We start from the raw sequence: 27,628 nt of genomic DNA, 5'->3' as shown, positions 1-27,628 counted from the left end.
AAATAAAGATGAAATCTCCATATTCTCTGGTGCAAAGGAAATAATGCTTTTGGACACAGTATGGATAGGTGTCACAAGCGAGCGACGAGTATGAAGCGAACAGAAATTGAAATTTTAGTTGAGGGCCAGTTCCTGGGTGGACGTTAGGCAGAATAACAGCGATTTCAACAATGCTGTTCTCACAACTGGCCCTCTACTGAAATTTCAATTTCTGTTCGCTTCATACTCGTCGCTCGCTTGTGACCCCTATCCATACTGTTCTTCATTGTTGCGCTCCCTCTTACTTTGAGCTTTAGATGTTGTACTCACCGATAAATGCCAATAAATCAATAATGATTGATTCATGTACGGTGATCAAAAAAACTTTCCCATTATCAATATTTTTGCATCGGCGCGCCGATCTATGACGTTTTATGCTGATTTAAATTTTAAGAAAATTACAGATTTTCCAGTGGAAACTCTACAGATTCAGTGGAATCTCCGAATAACCTCCCGGTAGATGTCTACCACATCACGTTGAGACTACAGAGATTTTTTCGTGAAAATTCAATTGATTCTCTAGAAAATTCCATACAATTTTACGTTGTTATTAAGAAAATCTATTTAAAAACTAAGTAAAACTTCGGGTGGATAATCCGAAAAATTTCCCGTTGAAATAGAATTTTTGGACGATGAAGGTTCGTTTGGTAGAAAGCAATTTGGTCGAATGCCACAAGTCCGAAAGTTGTTTGGCCAAATATGTCGTTTGACTGGATATACCATTTGGCTGATGCTCATATAGCCTAAAGTTAATTTGCAAAAACAATTGAACAGTTCCTTTAGCTAAAAAAATCGGTCGGCCAAATTTCTCAACTGACCGAAAATGCCCTTTGTCCAAAATCGTCGTTTGACAGAAAGGACCATTTGGCGGGAATGGATATAAGGCATAAATTGTCGTTCGGGTGGATTGGTCATTTTGCCAAAAAAATGTAGTTTAGCCGAATCGGTAATTTGTCAGAAAATTATGTTTGGCAAAAGTAGTTGTTTTTCAGTAAATACATTTTCAAGCCAAATGTTTTTTTTTGTCGAATAATCATTCCTTCCAAACAATAATTTTGGGAAAATTATTAAGTTCCTTTAGTGGAATGTTTTCACTTGAAATAAAACCAGTTTGGTACTATTTAATACAATTCTGTTACGTTGTAATTTTTACGGATACGTATTTCGACCTACTTCAACTGTTAAGCCATCTTCAGTGTCTCGTGACTCGACTCGAAGTTCAAAGGAATAGTACTGAACTCGTCTTATAACCAAGGCTGGCATACTCCTCAGAGTAGTCGAAATGTGTGTGTTTTTCGCACTCCTCATAAAAACCGGAGAGAGTGTGTTGAAAACTATCGGAACAAAAACAGAAAACATTGATCCATTATTTCCATTTCAGTGCTATATTTCTTGATGTTAGCATTATGCCCAAAAAACTCCTGCTCTGATAACGGGTTGTTGTTTATTTGCCGTCGAAAAACTGATCCACTCTCATTATTTGGCTCTCACCTTAGATGCAGTTATTTCGTTGCCTATAACCTGCAGAATGATGTTCACGGCTATAGAAAAAGTTTAAAAAAAATGTTATGGCAACACACCATTTTGCACAATTCTATGGAAACTATTTTTAGAAAATATACATTCTTTACGCCATGCAAAACATAAACATTTCCAATTCCCCTTCCATATATGTTATACTTTTTGCATGGAGCGCCAAACTTCATTAAAAGCTCGCGCCTCTCTAAGTGAGACGACGTGAGATGTAGAGATTGATTTTTTAAGGCGAAATATGTTTGTTCTTCAATGCAATTTTCGAGCAACATCAAAAACAATATCGCTTCCAAAAATATTGCACTAAGTGGCACAATTTTGTGTTGGCCCAATACTCACCGGAATGATTCTCTCACTCTTCTTCCTCGTCCTCACTCATCATGTTGGCTTTCTTACACGATGAGTATCAACGTCACTCTTTGTGGTGTGCAGTAAAATCTCCTCATTGTGCACAGTGTGTGAGGAAATTCCAGCTCTGCTTATAACAGGACCATTCACGGTCGAAAGATCTATTCGGCCTAACGACGTATTTGGCCAAACGACATTTTCATCCAAATGACCTGTTGGTGAAAAAAAAATTATTCGCCCGAATTACCAGTTCGGTCGAATATCCCTTTCGCCTGTATGTTGCTTTCGGCCAAATTACATTTTCGGTCAAACCATTTTCGACCCAATAACCGTTTTATACTAACGTTCAATTCAGTCAAATGAAATTTGGCTAAATGGCTTTCGGCTTAACGTGTTATAAGGCCAAGTGGCATTCGAAAAAATGGCTTTTTGCCTAATGACTTGGTCAAAAGACGGGAAGGGCCATTTGGCCGAATATGTCACTGACCGAACAAACCAGCAGGCCAAATCCATCTCGCTGAAAATTTCATTTAGCCGAATATATGCCCGATCAAGAATGTCGATCGGCCGAATTTGATTTGGATTTCAAAATGGCTTCGGGCATCGATTTTCGAGTTCTTCTTATCAAGCCCGATCTAAAGTCACCCATATTGCATGGTTTCAGGTCAAATAATTTGTCCATATGGCCGCCATCTTGAATTTCGGTCCGCCATATTAGATTTCAAAATGGCGTCAGACATAGATTTTCGAGTTCTACTCATCAAGACCGATCGATAGATACCCATATCGCATTTTTACAGGTCAAATAATTGGTCCATATGGCCGCCATCTTGAATTTCGGTCCATCTTTAATTTCAAAATGGCGTCGTGCATCGATTTTCAAGTTCTTCTCATCAAGTCTGATCGATAGACACCGATATCGCATGGTTTCAGATCAAATAATTTGTCCACATGGCCGCCATCTTGAATTTCGGTCCGCCATTTTGGATTTCAAAATGGCGTCGAACATCGATTTTCGGGTTCTATTCATCAAGCCTGATCGATAGACACCCGTATTGCATGGTTTCAGGATAATGAATTGGTCCATATGGCCATCATCTTGGATTTCAAAATGGCGTCGAACATTGATTTTCGAGTTTTACTCATCAAGCCCGATCGACAGATACCCATATTGCATGGTTTCAAGTCAAAAAATTGGTCCATATGGCTGCCATTTTGCTTTTAGATCCACTATATTAGATTTCAAAATGGCGTCAGACATAGATTTTCGGGTTCTACTCATCAAGACTGATCGATAGATACCCATATTGCATTTTTACAGGTCTAATAATTGGTCCATATGGCCGTCATCTTGAATTTTGGTTCACCATCTTGGATGTCAAAATGGCGTCGGACATCGATTTTCGAGTTCTTCCCATCAAGTCTGATCGATAGACACCCATATCGCATGGCTTCAGGTCAAAAAATTTGTCCAAATGGCCGCCATCTTGAATTTCGGTCTACCATTTTGGATTTCAAAGGGGCGTCGGACATCGATTTTCGAGTTCTACTTCATCCATAGACACCCATATTGTATGGTTGCAGGATAATTAATTGGTCTATATGGCCGCCATCTTGTTTTTCAAAATGGTGTAAAACATTGATTTTTGAGTTCTACTCATCAAGACCGATCAATAGATACCCATATTGCATGTTTACAGGTTAAATAATTGGTCCATATGGCCACCATCTTGAATTTCGGTCGATTTTCGATTTCAAAATGGCGTCGGACATCGATTTTCGAGTTCTTCCGCCAGTTACTGCCTATACAATGATATAATTATATTTGTGTTGGGTGGCTCCATAATTTTGTAATAATTTATCATTCCGGGGAACTTATTATAGATCTAAAGCACGTTTGATAGGAGACTCAACTGTACTTTCGAAATTACTGGTGCACCGCGGTGCACGGTGCGGCTCACCGTGGTGTATTCTACACCGAAACACCGCGGTGTTCAGCTCGATCTCCCCGGTGATTTTTTGACACCGCACGGTGCACGGTTCTGCATGCACCGTACACCGAAAATCACCGGGGAGAATGACATCCCTGCCAGCAATTTGCTAATTCTATTGACACTATTTATTATCAACGTTGAAATATTAAAATTGTTATGTCTTTCCAAACCCGGTGAAAAAATCAGAAATAATCAATCCCGTTCATACATCCCCAACACGGACATCAGATTGCAGTAAGGTACGGGCCTTTTGACGTACTGTTTCTTTTTCCCTGTGCATAGAAGGCCCCGTGTTTCGCGTGCGCGCGTCATTTTCATTGTGGATTTCACGGAGAGCGGACCAGGATGTTCAGAAGCGGTCCCAGCGACAACGGCTGTTGTGGTGATGCGGATGAAAATTTTTCGTTCGGTTGTGGTGGCGGTCGTGGCAACAGCAATACATCTTTACATCAGTGTTCCAAACATCATCTTTGAATTTGGCAATCAACAGCGTGCGTAGAGTCAATCAGCGGATGGCGGTCCCGCAGTCCAGTAGTTGCTGTTGGTGAGGCACATAAGTGGAAATGAATCTGTTCTTTTTCTTTTTTGTTTGGGAGGAAGGTTAAGTTGAAATATTTTTTCTAAAGTGCAACCGCTAGGAAATGGAAAAAAATTCAGTGAAATTTTCTAGCGTGATTCTGAGTTCGGTTATATGATGTTTGTCTAGCACTTAACCACTCTTCTTGCTGTGGACTTAATTGTGAACAATGCTTCAGTGACTGAGGAGTAATTGAGAAAGTTTATATTAGACGAACTTTCTTCATAGAACAAAGCATAATTATTTGGCATTGCAAGCGGAGGCATACCATTAGTGCTGGTCCGAGCGCGCGTTACAAGGAGAAGCTACAAAAATGTATTCGTATGGATGGAAATAAAACCTGAAACAAGTAGCAGTTTACCTACTAAAATTATAATCTTGAGGGGAAATTTTACTTGACTACTACTGCTATCCACGCGAATAGTTTTCGGCAGCGTTTTTCTCTGACGCGCGCTCGTGATTCTGCTACCCATCTGTGATGATGACCAAGCAAGTAAGTTTTACTTTGATCAAAATTCATCTCGCTTCAAGTTGTGACTTGAGAGCTACTTTCTCTGATGATAGCCAATCGTTAGTACTTCAGAGAAGAAAATTTATTCTGATCGCGAACGACCGCACGAACCACACCATCGGTGAGAATAAAATTTCCGGTAGGAGCTCCGCGGATGCCGATGGTGGGACCAAAATCTGCTTTTCGTGACATCTCGAATGAAATGGCACGCGCGCGCGGAAGAGCTGCTTTCTTGTACTCAATAATGTTAAACCTGTAGCCACGCCCCTTCGGTGAGTTTTACGGTTACGCAATATTTGCACCCATACCGGTCAACAAAGAGGCTGGACCAATGGGTCGTTTTTATTGATTATAAGACAACTGCTTTCCACTACGCGCGTGGTATTTTATTTGAAATGTCGCGGAGAGCGGTCCCAGCATCGGCGGAGTTGTTGAGTAAATTTTATTCCAAATACAAAAGTAAACGGTTCTTCTCAGGGCCTCCATTCTATAGCAAAGAAGATAGAGGCGAGGCGAATTTGATTCAAAGTGCAAATTAACAGCTTGGCGACGTCATGAAGTTGCCTGCCGTCAGTAGCAGAATCACGAGCGCGCGTCGGAGGGAGATGCTACAAACATGTATATGCATGGATGGCTTCAGTGGCTATTAAGTGATTTTTTTTAAAGATTCTCACTAGGTTTTGCTATTCCAGCCCATGGCGTGAGTCGTGTGGTCATTAGTGATTTGAAATATGTGTTATTGGGAATTGTTCTTCTCAAAGCCACCATTCTATACATAGGAAGATTGAGGCGAGACGAATTTGTTCAAAGTACTTCGTCAAAAAGTTGCCGTTCGTAGAAGAATTACGAGCGCGCATCGTAGGGAGGTGCTGCAAATATGTATTCTAACACTGGCACTAGATTCTTCATTTCACCAAACTGTTTTACATAGTTTACGCCGGGCGATCTTGTCTTGTACACAACTCTCATGATTTTTTTTATTTTAAAGCTTTCATTTTTATTAGACGTACTCATGATTTCGAAAAACATCTGCGATCAGCGCGTCAGCTCATAATCGCTTTCGTATGATGAGATATGCTTTTCATATAATTTAAGTTAATCGGACAAAAATTTGAGGTGGCTAAAATTGATTGGTTGTTGTCTTCTCAGACTTCTAAAAAAATCTATCGAAAGTTAGGAAAACTTTAATTGTATGCATCAACATGGAGATAAAGTATGCGGCATCCTTGAATTATTTTTGTAACTCATTCTAATAAAAACAAAGGAAACACAAAGTTACATATATGAAAAATAAATCGGAAAGTTTCTTACTTTTATAATATATTTCAACATTAAGCACGCGGCAGAAAAATCTACTTCCAAACAGTTATAAGGCAAAATAATGAGAGCTCCAGAATTTATTTTTGATAATAATACATTTCTTGGAACTTGGCCGGCTTTTAGACTTTAATGTATTCTATTAGCATTTCCTCAGTTATTAGTTTAAAGCTTATCTATGCCCGCCATTACATGAGTATGTATCTTGTGTGGCAAGTACAATGGATACACTATGGCCAGGGTGTCGAGAATGTTTCCAACCCGAAAACATCATAGACCGGACCGAGAATCGAACTCGCCATCTCTGGATTGGCAATCCTTAGCATTAGCGTTAGCGTTGTTACGGTATACTTCGTAGATTGGACACTAGTGATACTCATGTTTCTTATGGAATCCTTATCCAGATTGCTATCGGAAATCAAGGTGGGGAGTTACCCTTGATTCCAATCTAAGATAAAAATGGCATAAGCATGAGGATTACTACTCCCGGCCACGCCCATCTTTACCGTAACTAGGGATAGGAAAGGAAATGTTGATGTAGAACTTACTTAACGAGAGGCCCCCGACTTGGCGACGCCCTCATAAGTTCTACGGAGTTGGTGGTTTGGTAGGGTAAGGTAGGTCATGGAGGTTTGCCTCAAGCTGGCAATTCGACCCAGAGACTATGATGTTTACCTGTTTTTATTTAAACTCTTGCCAGCCGGCTGTCGAATAAGTGTGCTAATATCAATTTTATTTACAGTTTATTCTTTAAATAATTTACAGACGATTTCTTAACCTCAATCTATCAACAAATATCCGTTGACCAAATCTAAATTTACAAAATTTGTACTTTCTGCTCAGTGAGCAAAACGATTCTTCTAGGTTCATCGAATACAAAAATCAAACCATGCCTTTTAAAGATAATTATACTAAACATTTTACAAAGTTTTATTTCAAGTATTTTCGCGATTTCTGATATAAAATTCAATAGCAAACAATCAAACAAAATTAAAATATTCTAGCTAAATTTTACTATTTTGGTCGAGCATGGGTTAGCCGCCTGACACCCGCGTTGAAAAATATGTTCCATGCTTGCCCCCCACATAAAACAATAACGTGTGCTAATCACTAATGATACTAAAAGATTTAAATAAAATTAGGCATTGTTCCCGCTTATCATTTTAGCACCGCCAGGGGGAACTTGGCCAGTACCCACTGCACTTTTCTTTCCCTTTCCACAAACAATTACCATCATTTGTGATATTTCAACGGAATTTTATTGGGAATTCTGAAAAGGCAGACAATCAATGCAGTTAGATTGCCAGGTAATATGTGCACATCGTAGCACTGGTGATGCATCACAATCGTATATATACAGGAGTATATGCACTATATGATGACATTGACCGGAAGATTAGATAAGCATTTCCCCCCAACTCGCCATCTCTGGATTGGCAATCCTACGCCTTTACTCGCGAGGCTACTGGAGACCCAAAACTCGCAAGGCTACTGAAGATCAAAACATATCGAATCATGTTCACCACCAACACAGTGTGTGTGACAAGAGATCAAAAAAATCTTCAAAAGCAATCTACTCGATCGAAACAAAATTATGAAATATGTTGAGAATATGAATTTGAAGGTTCAGAAGCCTTGAGGCATGAAGGCTTTTTGTAAAAAAAAACAATTGGAAGTCTTAGCCTTATTCTAAGTCGAAGTGGTTTGAAAGCCTCCTTCCAATCCCCCTTTTAAGAGGCTTGGAAACCTCCTTTCGAGCGGCTCGGAATTCCCCCTTTCATGTGGTTCGGAAGCCTTCTTTTAAAATGCTCCCTTTCAAGAAAGTTGGAAGCCCTTTTCAAAAGACTCGGAAACTTCCTTTCGAGGGACTCGGAATTCTTCCTTCGAGAAGCTTGGAAGCCTACTTTCAAAAGGCTCAGAGACATCATTTCAAGATACCCAAAGCCTCATTTCAAGAGGTTTGAAAGACTCCTTTCATAAGACTTGGAAGCCCTCTTTCTAGAGGATCAGAAACCTCCGTTGGCGGGGCTACGAATGCTTTTAGTCAACGTCCACGAGTGGCTCGGAAGCCTCTTTTCAAAAGGTTCGAAAGCCCAGTTTCAGGAGGTTTGGAAGCCTCCTTTTCAAGAGGGTTGGAAGCCTCCTTTCTAGAATCTCGGAAGCCCACTTTCAAAAGGCTTGGAAGCCTCCTTTTAAGTGGCTCGGAAACTTCCTAGGTGGCTCGGAATTCTTCTTTGAAGAGGCTTGGAAGCCTACTTTCGAAAGTTTCAGAAACGTCATTTCAAGATGCTCAAATGTCTCGTTGCAATAGGTTCAAAAGTACCCTTTCAAGAAAAACTTATGAGTTACGCTTATTAAAATAGGGGGTACCTCAATGAACACAAAAACACAAAGGGGTGCCTCTCAAGAAAAAGGTTGAGAACCGCTGCCCTAGAGGAATCACCAAGTCTAGTTAGCAACACGATTTAGGTCTGTAAACTATCTACCATTATTTCAGTCCCATACGCGTTATGGTTCTTTCATCTCGTGCTCTTTAAAACAATATTGGAAAAGCACGTGGTTCACAAAATGGCCGATTTCTGGCTTTATTGTATAATACCATTAATAACGGTGGAAAGGCTGAATAAACATTGAACCACTATCTGAAATTTCTCGCTCTGGTTAACTTCCGAAGAATTCCACTAGAATTTCGAAAAATTGGCCGTGGAAATTTTTCGTACGAATATTCCAAAATACACTGGATTCTGTTTTTACACGATTTACATTTTTTCAATTTTCCACTTATCCTAAATGTTTAACGTATATTAATTATCATGTGATTTTTGTTTGATTTATTTTGGATTTTTTGAAACATGTTGCGAAGAGTTTGGTGGCAAATTGAAGTCACACGATCAAAAATACGAGCGAAAAAAAATCGTGTAAAAACAAAATCCTGTGTAGATAAATTTACTAAGTGAACATTGAAAAATTTTCTGAGGAAATTCCGAAGAATTTTCTAAGAAGATTGCACAGGATTGCCAAAGGAAATTCTGTACAGTCTTCCAAGGATGTTCCGGAGAAAATAAATTGAGAGATTTTCGAAGAATTTGTCGAGGATATCCCGGGGAATTGTCATAGGAATTTCTCAATAAATTTCCGAGAAAATATTTCGAAGAATTTGTCAACAAAGTCCGAAGAAGGAAATTTTACTGAACTTGCTGAAGCATTCGCAACATTTTTGAAGAATTTCCCGAAGAAATCCCGGAGTTTCGAAGAAATTTCCGCGATATGCAATCTGGAAATTTTCCGGCAATCATATGCAATAAAATATGCCCTCCAGTCGAATATGTCATCTGGCCGCTATGGGTGGGCTTACGCCATTATGCATCAAATGCCTTCTAGCAGCGTGTTTTGGACGAACCTTCCAATCTTTTATTTGTCGTGAAGGTTTTGACCGACTGTATAGATTCATAGATGAATTAGATTTTAAAATAAACTTCATATCTCGGGACGCATCACAGGCCTTGAAAACATGTCAGTTTTGGGGCATCTAATGTTTGTTTTGCACGAACTGATCGAAACTATAATTGATTCAACTGTCGTCGGTCTGCCCACCAAAACATCGCTACCAATCGTCGGACGCAGTAAAAAATTATTGAAGTTACGACGCCATCAACAGTTTTTGGCACGCTTGCACAATCCCCCATCGTAAACTAACGCCACCTCACTCACTAATCCCACCCTGTTGCATCCATCCAGCCGGGGAAAAGAATTATTTTCGCTGTCCTCCGAGCCGAGCATCCATCCGCTCCAACAGCCTGGCGACGCACAAAGCGACGTCGATGACTTCAGTGTGGAAGTAACTTTGGTCTCGCTTCGCTTGACGACGTTAGTTGGCGCTTCGGCTCTTATTTTGAAATTGGAATTTATGTTCATATTATTCCAATAGCACTCGAGTGTAATTAATTTTCTATTTCGCCGGCTCGCTTCACCTGATCACAGAAAATAAGAAAGGGTTTCCACAGCACTTGTAATATAGCTGTGCTTCCAATGAAGCACCGACTACTTGCGTCCCTCTGGCAAGCTTCGATGGGACGCTGATTTTTTTGCGCTCGATTGATTGTGCTATTTTTCATGCGACTGACCTACTTCAAAGCGTTTTCCAAACATTGGCAATCACAGTTGTTCATAATACTACTCCCTATGTAAACAGCGAACCAAATAGAGTCCCTATTCGTTATTATACGATGTTTGATCTGAGTCCTCTGTTTCACCGGTAATAACTAATTGGAGTCGGTGGTATCCGTTGGGCAATTAAAATGGCCATTTCACTCGGTTTGGAGACTTCTACGAAGTCTCGCACTTGTAACGGAATTATCGTGTAAGTTCGCTACAGCAATCGAGAATTCCAAATTCCATTGAAAATTTTTACTCCTTCAATTACAAGGTTCTGGGTGGGACAAATGTTCGTTATTGCTGCAGCTTAGTCCCTAGGCGTTTAAAAATGACATCACTGGTTTCAGCGGGGGGGTCTAAAATTTCGTGACAGCATATATACTAGGTATTCAAAAAAAGCGCGATAGAGGAGGAAAGGGGTCTAGAAATCTCAAAAAGTAGTCAACGTCATATTTGAATCACCCCTTATCTGGCATCCAACGGCTGAATATGATATGAAGTTTCAGAAGCTGATTTTTTTCCTCAACCCTTCTCAAAACATACTGCAGAATGCTTTCCAGCAGAACCGTTCGATAGGAACTAAAGGAATATTCCAGGAGTGTTGTACCGAGCAGTTGGGAAATTCACTCGCAAAATGAGATTTATATAATATATTTATATTTGTTTTGATACCAAAAGTGATATTGATAATGCTCTCGTATCTCTGTCAAATTTAGTCGTCGAAGCCAGAGGTATTGCAATTTCTAAATATGAAATTAAATTCAACTGCATTATTATTGACGATTATTATCTTCAGCTACTGATCCGTCTTAAAAATGTGAGGCGAAGGCAATACCAAAGAACTCGCGATTGGCATTATATCCCCACTGCAACATTGCCGTCTCGCAGCTTACTGTTCATTCAACACTTCCACAATTATAAACCGCGAGGTTTCTAAGCCAAGTTACCATTTTTGCATTCGTATATCATGAGGCTAACACGATGATACTTTTATGCCCAGGGAAGTCGAGACGATTTCCAATCCGAAAATTGCCCAGACCGGCACCGGGAATCGAACCCAGCCGCGCATCTTACCGCTATGCTGAGGAGGACCCCACACTCGCCATCCCGCGTTGAAAGTTATTTTGTGTGAAGAAATTAAAAAAAACGTTTCGCTATTCTGAGAAATACCAGCTTTGAGAATAATGTCTCAAAAATGGATCCCATTCCGAAACCCTTTTGGAAATTAACGAAATTTCTTAAAATGCCTCAAAAGCCAATTCCAGCGCTTAAGAGAGATATAAAATTTTATTGACAAATGGCGAAAAGGCCAAAACAACTTGCACGGAGCTTCAAATACATTCTCAATCAAGATAACTAACTAACTAATTTGGAAGAAGTGAAATCTATTACAAGAAAATTAAAAAAAATATGAAAGCCCTGGGTGATGATGATATTTTTTGTATACTTATCAAAAAAACTTCCCGAGAGCTCTTGCGGAGGAATTTCTGGAGGAACTTCCGGAGGAATTCCTGAAGGAACTTCCGGAGGAATTCCTGGAGGAATTCCCGGAGGAATTCCTGGAGGAACTCCCGGAGGAATTCCTGTAGGAATTCCTGGAGGAATTTCCGGAGCAATTTCTGGAGGAACTTTCAGAGGAATTCCTGGAATAACGTATGTGGGAAAGTAATAAAAAAAAGTAATCTGCAGACTTTTTATGCATAAAAGTAACCCGCTGGCTGAAAATAATCTATCACGCCGCCACCGATAAAATTTCAATCGGCGCACAGGTCTAGAGTCAACGAGAGTCATTTAGACGTATCGATCAAAACCAAATAAACCGACTTAATGATGCAAACAAAGTTCTGTTGAGGGGTAACGATGATTTAATACATTTTTGATATGCAGTAAAATTTATCCGAAATTAAATTTTTCGGAATTAATTTGCTGCTCAAAAGCTATATGGGACTAGCCAATCACTCATATACTGCATATGGTTGGGGTTCATCCAATCCGCACCAAGCGGCTTTTTGACTGACTTGTTATAATTTTTCGTACAAATTAAACTGAAGTTAATTCAGTTCAATTTATGCATTCATTTGTTGTGGAGTTTTAGGACTAAGGGATATCCGATACGATTTGTGATTAATTGTATCTGCTACATGAAAACTTGTTCAAAAATTAAAACTCGAGAGAATTCTTCCTCCAGGAATGCTCTTTCAATAATTTTAGTTACTCATGGGTCAAACACAATGGGTACGTTTGTGTGCGTTTTGACAGTTTTTCCATGGGAAAACTGTCAAAACGCACGCAAACGTATCCACTGTTTTCGGCCCATTACTTTTCCAAGTACACACGATTCGTTTTTTACATGGATTTTTTTACACTAATTTTCGAAACAGCTCGGAATTTTTACGCGGATTTATTTTTACACAGCGTAGTGCGAAGTGAGAAGTTGGACGTCTCACTGTTCATTTCGCACTACTCACTTTTCATAGTGAGACCGATAAGATGAGGAGTGAGAATTGAGACGTCTCACTTCTCATTTATCATCCCTCATTTCTTACTTATCACTTCTCACTGCGTAAAGTGAGAAGGGAGACTCCTCTCTTCTCATTCATCACATCTAACTCCCATTACTCACTTTTCACAGTGAGAAGTGAGATAGGAGACGTCAAATGACACATTCAGCAGAACGACCTACTCGGCAGACATACCTGTTTGGCCAAATGACCAATTCGTCCAAATGACCTGTTCGCCAAATGACTTTTTCGGCCAAATGGCTTTTCGGCCAAATAACCGAGTCGTGTTTCTCCAGTAAGCGAGTTTGCAGTAGCCATCGAGCAAGTAAGTGCAGTGCGTGTTTCAGTCGTCGGGAAAATAATAACCTTTTGGCCATACAACTTTAGGTCAAATGGCATTCGGCTTATCGGTATTCGGTTAAATGGCCATTCTTCTTCCATTCAACCAGATGAAAAATCCTAACTGCCAGAGGCAATCAATAATGACTAAAAATGTATCATTGCAAATAAGGATAGTGTTAAGAGAAAATGGAACAATTAGTTTAATAGATGAATGCATATTGAATTAGATAATTAGCTAATAAAAATGGTTAAAAAAATCATCAATGCCAACGTTGATTACCTTACATGCACTACTAGGTGCTCGAATTTACCAAGTTTATGGAAGACAAGAAGACGGGGGTGAAACATTGCAAATTAGTGCAAAACAAATACAAACTCGCTGGCTCTTCCATACTATAATCCAAGATGGCTGAATCACAGACAAACAGACGTCTCACTCACTGTGACTGAATCGTGAATTTGGAAGATTGGCAAACCTAGTGGTGTATTCATCTTGGATTACATCGTTGATTTTTTCAAGGAGCGATGCATCGTCGTAAGCCTTGTCATATCCAACAGTTCGATAAACCCGGAGGTGAGCCAGCCAAGGGCTGAAAGCCTCCTTAATAAAGATGAAAAAAAAAGTTCGATATGCAAGTGAAAATCTCGTGATGTAAAATTCCGTCCAATCTTATACATTATTACTAAGAAGGTGCTTGTGGTATGGGAGTGATACTGCCGATATCGACATTGCAAAAAAAAGTTCCCTCACCAGTACCGGATTGTAATTTTGAAAATTATGTAAATATTGTAAGGCTAGCTCACTATGTTTTTTGATCGATGAGAGAATTAACTGAAAACGTTAATTAACGAGCTTTGCTATCGTTAGCGTTAAGGCTCTCCCAGACCTAAGCGGTTTTATCACCGCGATGGCAACAACTAGTCGCCGCGATTCTATCGTTGGGTCGCTGCAGGCAATGTTCTATGTACCATACCAACGTCGTTAGAATCGCAGTCGCCAAGCGATAGAATCGTGTCGCTATTGTCGTTTCGGGCATGTTTGGGGTAACCTTTATTCAGGGACTTTAGCGAAACATCGAAGTTTGCGTTGAACGTTGGAACTAACGTCAACGATTAAACGAAACGCCGGTTATCGTTGGTTTACGTTAACAACCTTAAATAACGATATTGTCGGCTATCCTGATCATAATTTTCGAGTAAATTATCATTTTCAATCGCATTACCAACCTCATTGCACATACGTCTCACGCCTCATGCCATTAACCTTGAAATGATTAACCACAAACGACTCATTAAGGTAATGTAATTACATCAACGGTCTAGCAATTAATGGTATACTGGGTACATCGGCAATTTCAAGCAAACAATTTGAATTATCGTAGTCCGCGGGTATATTGACAGGAAGGGTTAAAACAAATGAACCGTTTGTTTGAGAAACTGCATATGTAACATTTTTGGCCAAAATGAGATTTTTATATATTCTGAATCCTCGTCCAAAAATACGTATTCTGGCAAAAAACACGAAAAAAAAATTTTTGTTCAGGAGTGTATGATTTTTTTTTTGTTTGTTTGAGAAACAACTTATGTCCACGCACTTTGAAGAGCAATTGTGGGGTACTGCTTACAGTTTTTGCACCAGAAGTGTCCCAGGGTGTTGAGTTTTGCCAAAAACTATTGATCTGTATCGAAGAAATCGAAAGAATCGGTGCCAATTTGTTCAAAAACAGTTTTTTGTTGTTTTCTTGAAATTGTGTAAAATGGACTTATGCAGTTTCTCAAACAAATGATTCAAATATCATCTGCTTTTGGAAAAAGCTCCATGCCGTTTTGCTAAAGAAACCAAAATGGTTGCCACAATTACCTCCTAGCCACCACATCGCGTTTCTGGCAGGACAAATGTCAATTGTTCCAATTGATTTCAAAATATGGTATTGTATATAATATGCAAGACGGTAGGACAAAATTTCAAAAAAGCAAAACGTCAATTAATTTAAATCTAGAATCTAAGGGTTCGAAAGCCTCCATTTGAGAGGTATGAAGGCTTTTTTCCGAAAGGCTCAGTAGCTTCGTTACAATAGGCTTGAAAGTATTCTTCTAAGCAGATCGTAGAATTCCTTTTGAGAGGAACAGAAACATTGTTTCAAGAGGCTTGGAAGCCTTCCTTCAATAAGTTGTGAAACCTTCTGTCAAGAGGCTCGGAAGCCTCCTGTCAAGAGTGGTACAATCTCAAATTTGATTATCTCATTGGGAATTTAAATCATGCGTGAGTCAAATTCCATCAGAATCATGGCCCAGAATATCGCTCATGATTCAAATCGCGATTTGCACCATAGCATGATTTTTTCGTGTTCTTCTTTGTTGATGCAGTGAACTAACTTTTTTCGCTTAAAACGAAGGCCAATAGATATGTAAACAAACTACACGCTTCGATTGCGTTTTGACGCTTTTTAGAGGGAAATCATTTTCCGGCGAGTGAACGAAGCGATGCGATTTTGTCCGACAGACTCAACCGCAATGCTCTCCCTACCGAATCGTAAGCAAGTGCATGAATCGTGCATGAAGCCTCAATAATTGAGATTTGAGTATGATTCTACCAACACTTCCTGTCAAGAGGTTCCTTCCAAAAGGGCTCGGAAGCCTCCTTTCAAGAGGCTCGGAAGCCTCCTTCCAAGATGCTCGGAAGCTTCCTTTTAAGCAACTCGGGAATCTTCTTTGAAGAGACTCAAAAGATTCCTTTCAAAAGCCTCGGAATTCTTATTGGAAGCCTGCTTTCAAATGGCTCAGAAGCACCCTTTCAAAATACTGTGAACCCTCCTTTTGCGATGTTCGGAAGCCTCCTTTCAAGAGGCTCGGAAGCCAGCTTTCAAGGGGATCAGAAGCCTATTTTCAAGAGGCTCGAAAGCTTTTCTTAGAGAGACTCGAAATTCTTCTTCTAAGAAGCCTGCTAAGAAATGTCATTTCAAAATGCTGATGCCCAGTTTTAAGAGGTTCGGAAGCTTTAAGAGGCTCAAGAAGCTTGGAATGCGCCTTTTAAGAGTTTTACTTCCATGAGACTCGAAGCATCCAAAAGTCTTCAAAGTCCTATAGGAAGGTGGATTTAGGCTAGATGTACCAGTCGTGGCCATATCACCAGTTGTCGCACTAGTGCTTTGTATGTCAAAATGGCCAAATCACCGCAAACCAAGTTCATATCAATAAATCATATTCATATGATACGATAAAACCTTTGATCTCCTCCAAAACAACAAAGCATAATTGTAAAAATTGATTATGCTTAATTTTTGACGTCCTTTGCACCAGTCGCACTAGTGGTCCCTATTTGGCCAATCCCATAAGAAAACAATGGAATTTGCCAAATAAGAAACCAAAATTAAGAATAGTGCCACAACTGGTGCATGCGTTCCTATTATGGATTAATAAATTTTGATGATTATAACAAATTTTATTGTGGTTTTCACAGCTGTTCTAAGGAGCAGGATGTAAAGCCTTCCTCTTGATATATAAAGTCCACCCACATACCTTTTACTTATTTTTTTTCTAAATAGTTGTTCTTATGTATGGCGATTATTGGTACACCCACCCTATAAACTAAATTCGAGTTTGAAAGTAGCTCGGAATAACAAAATTTCACACAATTTTTTGGAGAGCCATGAGTCATGCTTATTTTCATTCAAAGCTAAAAAAGGGGGGTACATCAATGAATGTAAAATTTTGAAGGGGTACCTCTCAAGAAAAAGTTTGAGAACCGCTGTTCTGAACAAAAGCTTGGACAGAAAAATGGGTTATTATCTGTTGGCACTAGGAGTGATTTGTGATGGGTGTTGTGAGACCGAATACCACCTTAGCTGCACCAAGTTGAATGTGTATGACCTTCGCCGTTGCACAGAAAACGATAATTTATTATGGCTGTGTGATCAATGCTTGTGGTCTTTCCGCAAACGCTCTAATGCTTCAAATAATCAAGACAGCGAATCCAGCAAAGAGAATGACAAGCAAGTGGAAAGCAGTTTAGAATCTACGATTCACTTGTTACAGTCCGATGTCGCAGAAATGAAACAGAGCTTATCCGAATTCAAGTCATTAATAACCACTAGTCAAATTGCGAGTCCCAGAAGTATACATCCACGATCTTCATCCACGCCGTTAGAAACCGATAATGCTGTGGAACGAAATCATACAGTGAAGAACAACCGAACTAATACGTCACAATTACTGGTAGGAAGCAATAATCGAACTACGTCTATGAATGCGACAGGCAAGTTTTGGATTTTCTTCACAAAAGTGGCTAAACACGTATCTGTTGATGCAATGAAAACGATGGTATCTAATTCGCTCAATCTTGTTGATCCACCGGACGTTACCAAAATAGTCCCACTCTGGAGTAATCACGAAGACCTACGCTACATTTCTTTCAAAGTCGGTGTCGATCAGTGCTATAAAAAGAAAGCGCTAGAGGAATCAACGTGGCCAACTGGACTGTTCTATAGAGAATTCATTCAACGCGAGTCGTTATACTGGGAGCCTTAAAATGATTGTTACCAAAATGTATGCTCGGTGTCGTTTGTTGTATTAATGTTAAATTCTAAGAACTTATTATCAACGTTTATATTTTTCATTTCGTGCATTCGTTCTTAGATTGTATTCACATTTAATGTAGTTTCCGGTTTATTTTTGTTAATATTGAATTCTTAATTGTACCGTTTCTAAAAAAAGCTCTATGTGTCATAGTTGAATTTGTTATTAATAATATTAAGTAATACGGTCATTGGGACTAATTGAGTCTGTTGACCTGGAACAAAATAAATAAATAAATAAATAAATTTGGCAGAAACCCGACCAGTTCATTTAATCATCATACAATGTTCTGTGAAATAGTTCTGTATATACCAACTGTCGTTTTTGCAATTCTGAGGTCAATCGAGCAATCAGAACCAATCTCCAGATCGAATGAGTGACGGAGGTATATTTTCCTATACATATATTTTGGATGAAATCCCCATACAAACTTCAAATCAAATGCGCCAGCTTATGCAACAAGCCATTGAGCTGAAATTTTCAAAGATTGATTTTCTCACCCAAAGACACAATCCTGGGGGATGCCCCGTGGAATTAGACAACTTTTTGTTTCCTGGGCCAGTCTATTACATAAGAAAAGCACATCTGGAAGACACCTTTTTTGTGCATGCTGCAACTGAGCAAATATGCATTTAACTATTGCCTGCCACTTGCTTCTAACAACATGATGCAGTTTTGGAGCTGGATTCCAACGCGATTTACTTTAGACGTTTAGAAAAATTGCTTCTTACTAGGTTATTATCAATTTATTACAAACAAATTTAGATCGATCAAATGGTTTTTACGAAGCTTTTCTCAATGTGACCAATTTTCCGCCGAACTACGGTACCGCTTAAATATTATGTATTTCAAAAATAATGTTCGTATTCTGTTATTACATGTATGCATTCATGCCACACGCATAACTAAGGCTGTTTGCGATAAAATCTGGACACATAAATTTAATGTTCAAAAGACGTTGTAGTCAGTTCAATCTGATAAGTTTTAACTCTGAATTACTTCATTCCTTGTCGATGATTCGATGTAGGTATGTAAGAAAATTGGTGAAATTTTAGCTTTTCTGACAAACAACAAATGGTTTCAAAACGCTTTTAACAGTGCCTACAAAAAAAACAAAACATTTTTATCCAGTTTCCTGATTGAGAGACCCAGATTTTAATTGCGAACGCACACAATTGCTTTTCGAACCTGGTCTTCCTTTGGCGCCATTATCCACGGAGTATTTGTTACTCTTATAAAAATAATATTTATTTACAAAAAAAAGACATACGCTCATCACTATACGAAAAATTTCCCTCGTTAATGAGGTATTTCAAAAGTTATACATGTATGGGAGTGTCCATTTTTTGTCGCGAACAAGCCTTATGTTCGTGACACAATTTTCCTGCTGAAAATATTCGGAAATAGATTGCATTTGTTATTCGTCTGATTCATAATGTAATGACATCAATAATTACAATTCTGCTAACGTTTTCTGCACAGAACATTGCCTCAATTTGAAAAGTCATTTCAATCATCCCCGCCGATGCCAGCATAATTAATCTGTTTCCCTGGTTTCAGATGGAATTGGACCGCAAGCGAAATATCCGGTAATTGTGTACATACATGGTGAGTCCTATGAATGGAACAGTGGCAATCCGTATGATGGATCAATCCTTGCCAGCTATGGCAGAGTTATCGTGGTAACGCTCAATTTTCGACTCGGGATTCTTGGTAAATGTTATTTTATCAGTTGAAAACTGAATGCTAAATTGATTGCGTTCTTTCTATTATTGTGAATGTTTGAACAGGTTTCATGAAGCCCGGCATTAGCGAGCATACCACCAGCAATTTCGGGCTGCTGGATCAGATAGCCGCCCTGCAATGGATAAAGGAAAATATCGGCGCTTTCGGCGGTGACAACAAGCTGGTGACGGTGATGGGGCACGGGACGGGGGCTGCGTGTGTAAACTTCCTGATGGTTTCACCTGTTGCCAAGGGTCTGTTTCACCGCGCAGTTCTGCTGTCCGGGTCGGCCCTCTCGGACTGGGCTTTAACGCAGCACCCCCTGCAGTCGACCATGCAGGTGCTGCAAGGACTCAATTGTCCGCTAAACGGTGACAACGATGAAGTTGCAGCCTGTCTACGGCGGAAGCGCTACAGTGAGATTTTGAATGTGAAAATAGCTTCGCCACAGTTCTCCACCCGATTCGGACCGATCGTGGATGGATTGGTGATTCCAAACACGCCGCATAAGGTGATGGGACAGTACAGCGACATATTTAGTGGGTAATTTCAATGATTTATGTTTGCGTGCTTTTTGGGGTTTGTTCGATAGGGTGTCTCCCAAATATGTATTGTGTTATTCGAGGCCTCCAAATTTGGTGTACTAGGCCACCAAATTTATTGAAGTTTGGATTGATAAATTAGTGCTGGTGTGGTATTATATGCGAACATGTCCAAATATTATGTATACGCATAATTTAAAATACTGCTGAATTTAGTAACACAAATGCAATTAGGGCCCACCCTACCTAAAAATCCCAGCATCATAACTTGACCATATCTCACAACAGGTACGACCTACTTTACGGCATGACCGAGCTGGAGTCGTACAACATCCTGAACGCGGTCGCCCTGACATACGGGCTGCTGGAAAACGAACGCGACAATCTGCTGCGGTTCTACATGCAAAACCGCTTCGAAATCCGGCCCGACCTGGCCCTCGCCGCAACGCTTAATGAGTAAGTTTGTCCACGGGCACCATTTTGCAATAAATTTAATCACCAGTCGGGCCGTTATCATTCCGCTTCATCCGCAGGTACACCGGGATCCTTACTGATCCGAACAAATCGCTGGCGGACATCCACCGTGACACTCTGTTGGACATTTTATCTGATGCCCGCGTTGCCGCCCCGATGCTCCAGACGGGACTCTATCTCGCAAAAGTTAATCCCAAATGCTACATGTACGTTTTCGGGCACAACAGCGAGGCCGGCGAGTATGGACGGGTAAGAAGAAGGGGCATTGAATCCCGTCGATTTGTAGCCACAGCTGTCCTGATATGAATTCCACAATTATGTCTCTTGTTTGAAACTTCGTTGCTAAGCGAACTAAGTCTTGTGACAACTTATGGATAGTTGAAAAAGATTAAATCTTTCCTCACGATTTGATCAAACAATCAAACAAGCTAATTTTTAAAAGAATTCAGTCTCACGCAAAGATCAGAAATGAAACGTAGAGAAATAGAAAAAATAATTAATTTCTAGAATGAGTATTACAGGATTTATATTGCATTTGGTTTGGACTTGGATTTAGATTAAATTTGGGTAGGATTTAAATATAAATTGGATGTAATTGATTTTTGATTCGGTTTATATTTACATTGAATTTAGATTTAATTGAAATTGGATTTTAATTGGGATTGGATTTGGATTGGATTTGGATTGGATTTGGATTGGATTTGGATTGGATTTGGATTGGATTTGGATTGGATTTGAATTGGATTTGGATTGGATTTGGATTGGATTTGGATTGGATTTGGATTGGTTTTGGTTTGGATTGGATTTGGATTGGATTTGGATTGGATTTGGATTGGATTTGGATTGGTTTGGATTGGTTTGGATTGGATTTGGATTGGATTTGGATTGGATTTGGATTGGATTGGGATTGGATTTGGATTGGATTTGGATTGGATTTGGATTGGATTTGGATTGGATTTAGTTTGGATTTGGATTGCATTTGAATTGGATTTGGATTGGATTTGGATTGGATTTGGATTGGATTGGGATTGGATTTGGATTGGATTTGGATTGGATTTGGATTGGATTTGGATTGGATTTGGATTGGATTTCGATTGATTTCGGATTTGGATTGGATTTGTTTGGGATTTGGATTGAATTTGGATTGGATTTAGATTAGATTTTGGATTGGATTGTGATTGCGTTCGAATTGGATTCAGATTGCATTTGGATTGGATTTTGTGTGGTTTTGGTTTGATTTTTTATTCAAAAATGGTTCCCCTCTTCTATTTGATGAGTATGAAATACTCTCGTGTCTCAAAATAATTTAAACAGATCAATTTTTTTGGGAAAGCATCCAATATATTTTGATTTTGTTAGATTCATGTCAAGTAATGGAGCAAGCGCATTAGAATACAATTTATAATCAAATTCTCTCTACTTTTTCTATTGTACAGCTTTCTCAAAGCGTTGTTGGTGAGGATTTGGCCTACATTTTCGGAGCTCCTCTTGGGCCGGTTGGACCTTTCCAAACTCACTATAATGCCAGGGAACGGCTATTCTCTGAAGCTGTTATGAAATACTTTTCCAATTTTGCTCAAACCGGGTATGAAATGTTGACTTTATTTAGTTTCCAAAACATATTTACACTTCATCTGGTTTCAGAAATCCTAAGGCTCCATGGAAGGACTTGTTTTTGAATATGAACCCGGAGGATTGGCGCTATTTCGACGTTGATTGGCCTGAGTTCAATAGCGTGAATCAAAGCTTCCTACATTTAGGATTGACACCAGTTGTGAGTCGTCATTATCGACAACAGTATATGAAATTTTGGAATCAAAAGCTCCCGGAGGAACTGAAAAGGATAACGACATCAAAACCATATTCTCCGTATTCGGAGTTAATCAGCCCACCAGACCGACGTTTGTCCACCTCTAGTCCAGAATTTGTCACCGGTCACATAAATCTGTTTCCAATAAAAGTGGATATTGAAAGACCTACGGAGGATTCTTTTAAAGCGCTGGTTCATCGAATGAAGGATGCGCATGTTGGGGGAATGGGCTCTTCTGCGGAAATTCCCGCTGAAGCTCCGGCAATAGACAAACCGAAACCAGAAAACGTTGAAAAGGAAATGGAAAACTCTGAAATGATGAAAACTGAGGCCTCCCTGACGTTGCTCATAGCAGTGGCAATAGTTTTCCTAATTTTCAATGTTTTCATCATCGTTGGCTACGTCATCAAACGCAACGTTGGAAACAGAAAAGTGAAACGAAAATTTGACGACAACATCCTGGAGAGCGCTGCATCGATGAACGAAAAACGATCAAAACTAAACGACACCGAGGAGAGCTACATTTTAGACATAATGCGAAAATCAAACCCATATGAGCCTGTGGTGAAAGCGAACAATTTCGCTTTACCGAGGCAATTCAGTGGCGAAACACTGGACCCTCATGCGAAGGTGTGCGATTGGATCTCACAAGACTATGGTACGGTTTGCACGAAACAAATTGAGTGCGATGGAAGTGGTTCCTGCCATAAAGATAGTCTCCCTTCACCGCATAAGGTGAGTGTGGCAATTGATGCCACCCCACAGGCTCGAAGCAACAGTGTGCTGCGACAAGAACCAATCGAGATAACGAAGGCCAAATCATTTGAATGTGCCTCCCCAGATGATTACAGTGAAAGCGTTAGTCAAAGCTCACCGTGTGACTCCGACAGACGACAACAGTGCTCCAGTTCTGGATCATCATATTCCTACAACGATTGTGAATACAAAATCGAACCGAAAAAATATTTGAAATCAGACACGAATCCAATTTACAACAATTATCCATATCAAAATGAAGAAATTACTAGCTTTATCGAACCCGGGGACATAAATGTCACTTCTCGAGATAAAAGTGAGGAGAAAGACCCTCTTTCGCCTGAAGAAGCACTCAAAGTTATACAACGAAGAAATTTTCCCAAAGTGTTACCAGACTATCCGAATGGGGTAGCAGGTATTACAGCTTCAATGAAGCGAAGATCTTTACCACCGCAAGCCTTCTTGTTGGCCAATTCACATAGTTTACGAAGAGATAGTTCTCGTCTCGTTCCGGCTCCACCTCCACGAATTTCATCAACCTTGGGGCGTCGCTCTTCTAAAAATAGAGCCAGCAATAATTTCCTAAGCTCCCCTCCCGTGATGGCTGAAGAGCCCCCAATTGAGGAAGAACCTCCAATCACATTGAACACACTCCACGTGGGACCATTGCTTCCCAAGCATCACGAGAACACTTACATGACAATGTCACGTCAAAATTCCGTAGAATCTGAACAGACCACGCCAACCGAAGAGCCAGCAGTCGACATCATTTGTATAGAACACAAACCAGAAAGTCATTACAGTTACATAAAACCGCCAAGTATGATAAAACCTCCAACATCGTTCAAGTCCTCCCCGCCGAAAGAATTGAACCGAACGGAAAGCAAAGCAGAGCTGCAGCAACCGCCCCAGTTTGGTTCTACGCCACGTTTGCCCATTTGTCGGTCTGGCAGCAGCACCATGCAACGGGAGCTGAGCTCTGATTCGTCAGCCACTGACACCACATCCGGCAGCACCGGAACAATTAAGATGCTGTAATCATACTTTGACACTACAAACAACCGCCAATACTCTCTCACAAGGCACCAACCCCGTCGTGGCCGGAGTTTTTCACACATTGCATAGTATTTACGTATTTATCGACAAGAAACCCCTTCCACGTCTCCACATCACGATAATTCCGATCAAATATTTATTTTATCTTTATGACTTAGTTGTAAACAACTGTCGAGGGCGGAGAGGGTGCGCGCAATCGAACAGTGGGTGGATAGATTTGTTTTGATATCGGCTAGCGACAATCGAAATGATTACTTTTATAAAGTTGTAAACATGACATCGCAAGCATATGCGCACATAAACCGTACGAAAGTGTATTTAAAGAAGAAATAAATTAACTCGTAATGAGATTTTATAACTAACAGACGTCATTGTTTTCCATTATTTATTTTACATGTGTTGTGAAAGTGGCTATTGCTTATCAGTCGACGATCTGTTGACTTTCTTCCAGTACCATTGAAATGCGATCGACTCTGTACATGTCGATATCACAATCTCGCTAGATGTGTCGGTCCATACAACAAGAACAGAACATGAACCCGTGAATCAAAATATAGTAGCAAGAGTGCGTGACCCATGCTTCTAACCCGTATACTGCCTATATCCGCATATTTGTCCCATATGAATAGGAAACCCAGCAAAGATGGGACATTTATGCGATTACATGCAGTATGGGCTCAAGTGATGATATTCAAAATGCCGGGAACATGTTGTTAGAATCGGAAATGTCCCTGTGGTCGAAGTTATCCCGGAAGGGGGGTCACTAGGTCAAATGCGGTTAAATTGGCCTTTTTTTGGGAATGAGATATGTCGTATGAAACGGAATTATTTTCCTCAATTTTACACAAAATGATTGTCACTACTACCAGGCATCTTGTATTAAAACAGAAAAGTGCTTCGGGAGGTTCGGATTGTGGCCAACCGATTGATTACGGATGAAACCGCCAAGGGATGTGCCGAAAAATGAAACCTGATTCAGGCAATATATCAAACTCCATGAATTTCAAAGGACTCCGCGAATATGACACTTTTTTTTCTTTTCAAGTCAACTGGCCACTTTGTAACCGGTTCCGGAAGTCCTTGAAGAACCCAGTATAGGGGCCAAAAATGGAATCAGTCCGGACCAGGCAATATGGGTATCAAACTTCATTAATTTCAAATAAATTTGCGCACATGCAATTTTTGTTTTTTTTTTTGTTTCAGCTCATCCTCCAGTCTCCAGGAACCAGCTACAAAGTAGCCTTCATTTCATTTTATTTCATTTATTTAGTTTATATCTAAACAGATAACACTGAATCAACAATTTGACGCCACAATACACGGTTCGAGGCCGCATCTCTCCATCCTCGGATACGCCTTACGCTCGCCAAGTCGTTTTGCACCTGGTCTGCCCATCTCGCTCGCTGCGCTCCACGCCGTCTCGAACCTGCCGGATCGGAAGCGAACACCATCTTTGCAGGTTTGTTGTCCAGCATTCTTGCAACATGCCCTGCCCATCGTACCCTTCCGGCTTTAGCTACCTTCTGGATACTGGGTTCGCCGTAGAGCTGGGCGAGCTCGTGTTTCATTCTTCGCCGCCACACACCGTCTTCTTGCACACCGCCAAAGATGGTCCTAAGCACCCGTCTCTCGAATATTCCGAGTGCTTGCAAGTCCTCCTCGAGCATTGTCCATGTTTCATGTCCGTAGAGGACAACCGGTCTTATAAGCGTCTTGTACATGACACAAAGTAGCCAGTTGACTTGAAAAGAAGAACAAAAATGTCATATTCGCGAAGTCATGGAGTTTAATACCCATATTTCCTGAACGAGAATGGTTTCATTTTTGGCCACATCCCTTGGCGGCTTCATCTGTAATCAATCGGTTGGCCATAATCCGGTCCCAAAAAATTGTTAATTTTACCGCATTTGACCCAGTGACCCTCCCGGAATAACTTCGGCTACAGGGACATTTCTCATTCTAACAACATGTTCCCGGAAACTGGAAACTGTTCAAGTCCATAGTGACCCGCATTTGACTTAGCAATATCTCAGGCGTTTCTCAGCCAAATTCATTTGTTTTATCCCAAAATCGTCAGCGCATAAATTTCCGAAACTGATCTCAGATTGTTGGTCGGTCACATCTATATTCTGCAATCGTCGGAGGAAGAATCGTCAGATGGTCAGTTCTATATGGACAAAAACTGCTTTTTTTTTTTTTTTGTATCTTTATTAAAGTGATTTTTCAACATATGAAGAGTTCATCACTGACAAAAATTGCTCAATAAAACCACGGAAAAACGATTTTATTACTGTTTCTTCTTAAAAATGTGCCAAATACTATTCAGAGATGACGGATAACGAAATGGATGGTATGCAAAACTGTGTGAAGACTTCGGGCGAACACTCCAGTTCGTTCGAATCGCGCCGGGGACTAAGACAAGGTGATGGACTTTCGTGCCTGTTGTTCAACATTGTGCTAGAAGGTGTCATGCGGAGAGCCGGGTGTAACAGCCGGGGTACGATTTTCAACAGATCCAGTCAATTTATTTGCTTCGCGGATGACATGGACATTGTCGACCGAACATTTGCAAAGGTGGCAGAACTGTACACCCGCCTGAAACGTGAAGCAACAAAAGTTGGACTGGTGGTGAATGCGTCAAAGACAAAGTACATGCTTGTGGGCGGAACCGAGCGCGACAGGGTCCGCCTGGGAAGCAGTGTTACGATAGACGGGGATACCTTCAAGGTGGTCGAGGAATTCGTCTACCTCGGATCCTTGCTAACGGCTGATAACAATATAAGTCGTGAAATTCGAAGGCGCATCATCTGTGGAAGTCGGGCCTACTACGGGCTCCAGAAGAAACTGTGGTCAAAAAAGATTCGCCACCGCACCAAATGTGTCATGTACAAGACGCTAATAAGACCGGTTGTCCTCTACGGACATGAAACATGGACAATGCTCGAGGAGGACTTGCAAGCACTCGGAGTATTCGAGGGACGGGTGCTTAGGACCATTTTTGGCGGTGTGCAAGAAGACGGTGTGTGGCGGCGAAGAATGAACCATAAGCTCGCCCAGCTCTACGGCGAACCCAGTATCCAGAAGGTAGCTAAAGCCGGAAGAGTACGATGGGCAGGGCATGTTGCAAGAATGCCGGACAGCACTTCCGATCCAGCAGGTACGAGACGACGTGGAGCGCAGCGAGCGAGATGGGCAGACCAGGTGCAGAACGACTTGGCGAGCGTGGGGCGTATCCGAGGATGGAGAGATGCGGCCTCGAACCGTGTAGGGGAGACTGGGTAGACTTGATCCCCTTTTCTGATTTCCGATGGATCACAGCCAAACATAAATAAACAAACGCGATTTCCACACAGACTCTCTATGAAATATAGTA

At 40.5% G+C, this 27,628-nt stretch overlaps 1 protein-coding gene across 3 annotated transcripts in view; it reads left to right on the top strand.

Moving 5' to 3' along the window:
• Nucleotides 1–24,621, top strand: part of LOC134226187 (neuroligin-4, Y-linked) — a 94,130-nt gene extending 69,509 nt beyond the window's left edge. For all 3 annotated transcript variants that reach the window (XM_062706790.1, XM_062706789.1, XM_062706788.1), the window contains 6 exons: nt 19,453–19,605; nt 19,683–20,160; nt 20,448–20,615; nt 20,693–20,882; nt 22,070–22,218; nt 22,278–24,621. In XM_062706790.1, coding sequence (XP_062562774.1) covers nt 19,453–19,605; nt 19,683–20,160; nt 20,448–20,615; nt 20,693–20,882; nt 22,070–22,218; nt 22,278–24,237 — 3,098 coding nt within the window. In that variant the 3' untranslated portion in view covers nt 24,238–24,621. The remainder of the gene's footprint in view (nt 1–19,452; nt 19,606–19,682; nt 20,161–20,447; nt 20,616–20,692; nt 20,883–22,069; nt 22,219–22,277) is intronic.
• The last annotated feature ends 3,007 nt before the right edge of the window (nt 24,622–27,628 follow it).

Source organism: Armigeres subalbatus, chromosome 3 (genome assembly GCF_024139115.2).
Source record: "Armigeres subalbatus isolate Guangzhou_Male chromosome 3, GZ_Asu_2, whole genome shotgun sequence".
Lineage (NCBI taxonomy): Eukaryota > Metazoa > Arthropoda > Insecta > Diptera > Culicidae > Armigeres > Armigeres subalbatus.
Note: the sequence above shows the minus strand (reverse complement) of the source record. Positions and strands in the feature narration are given on the sequence as shown.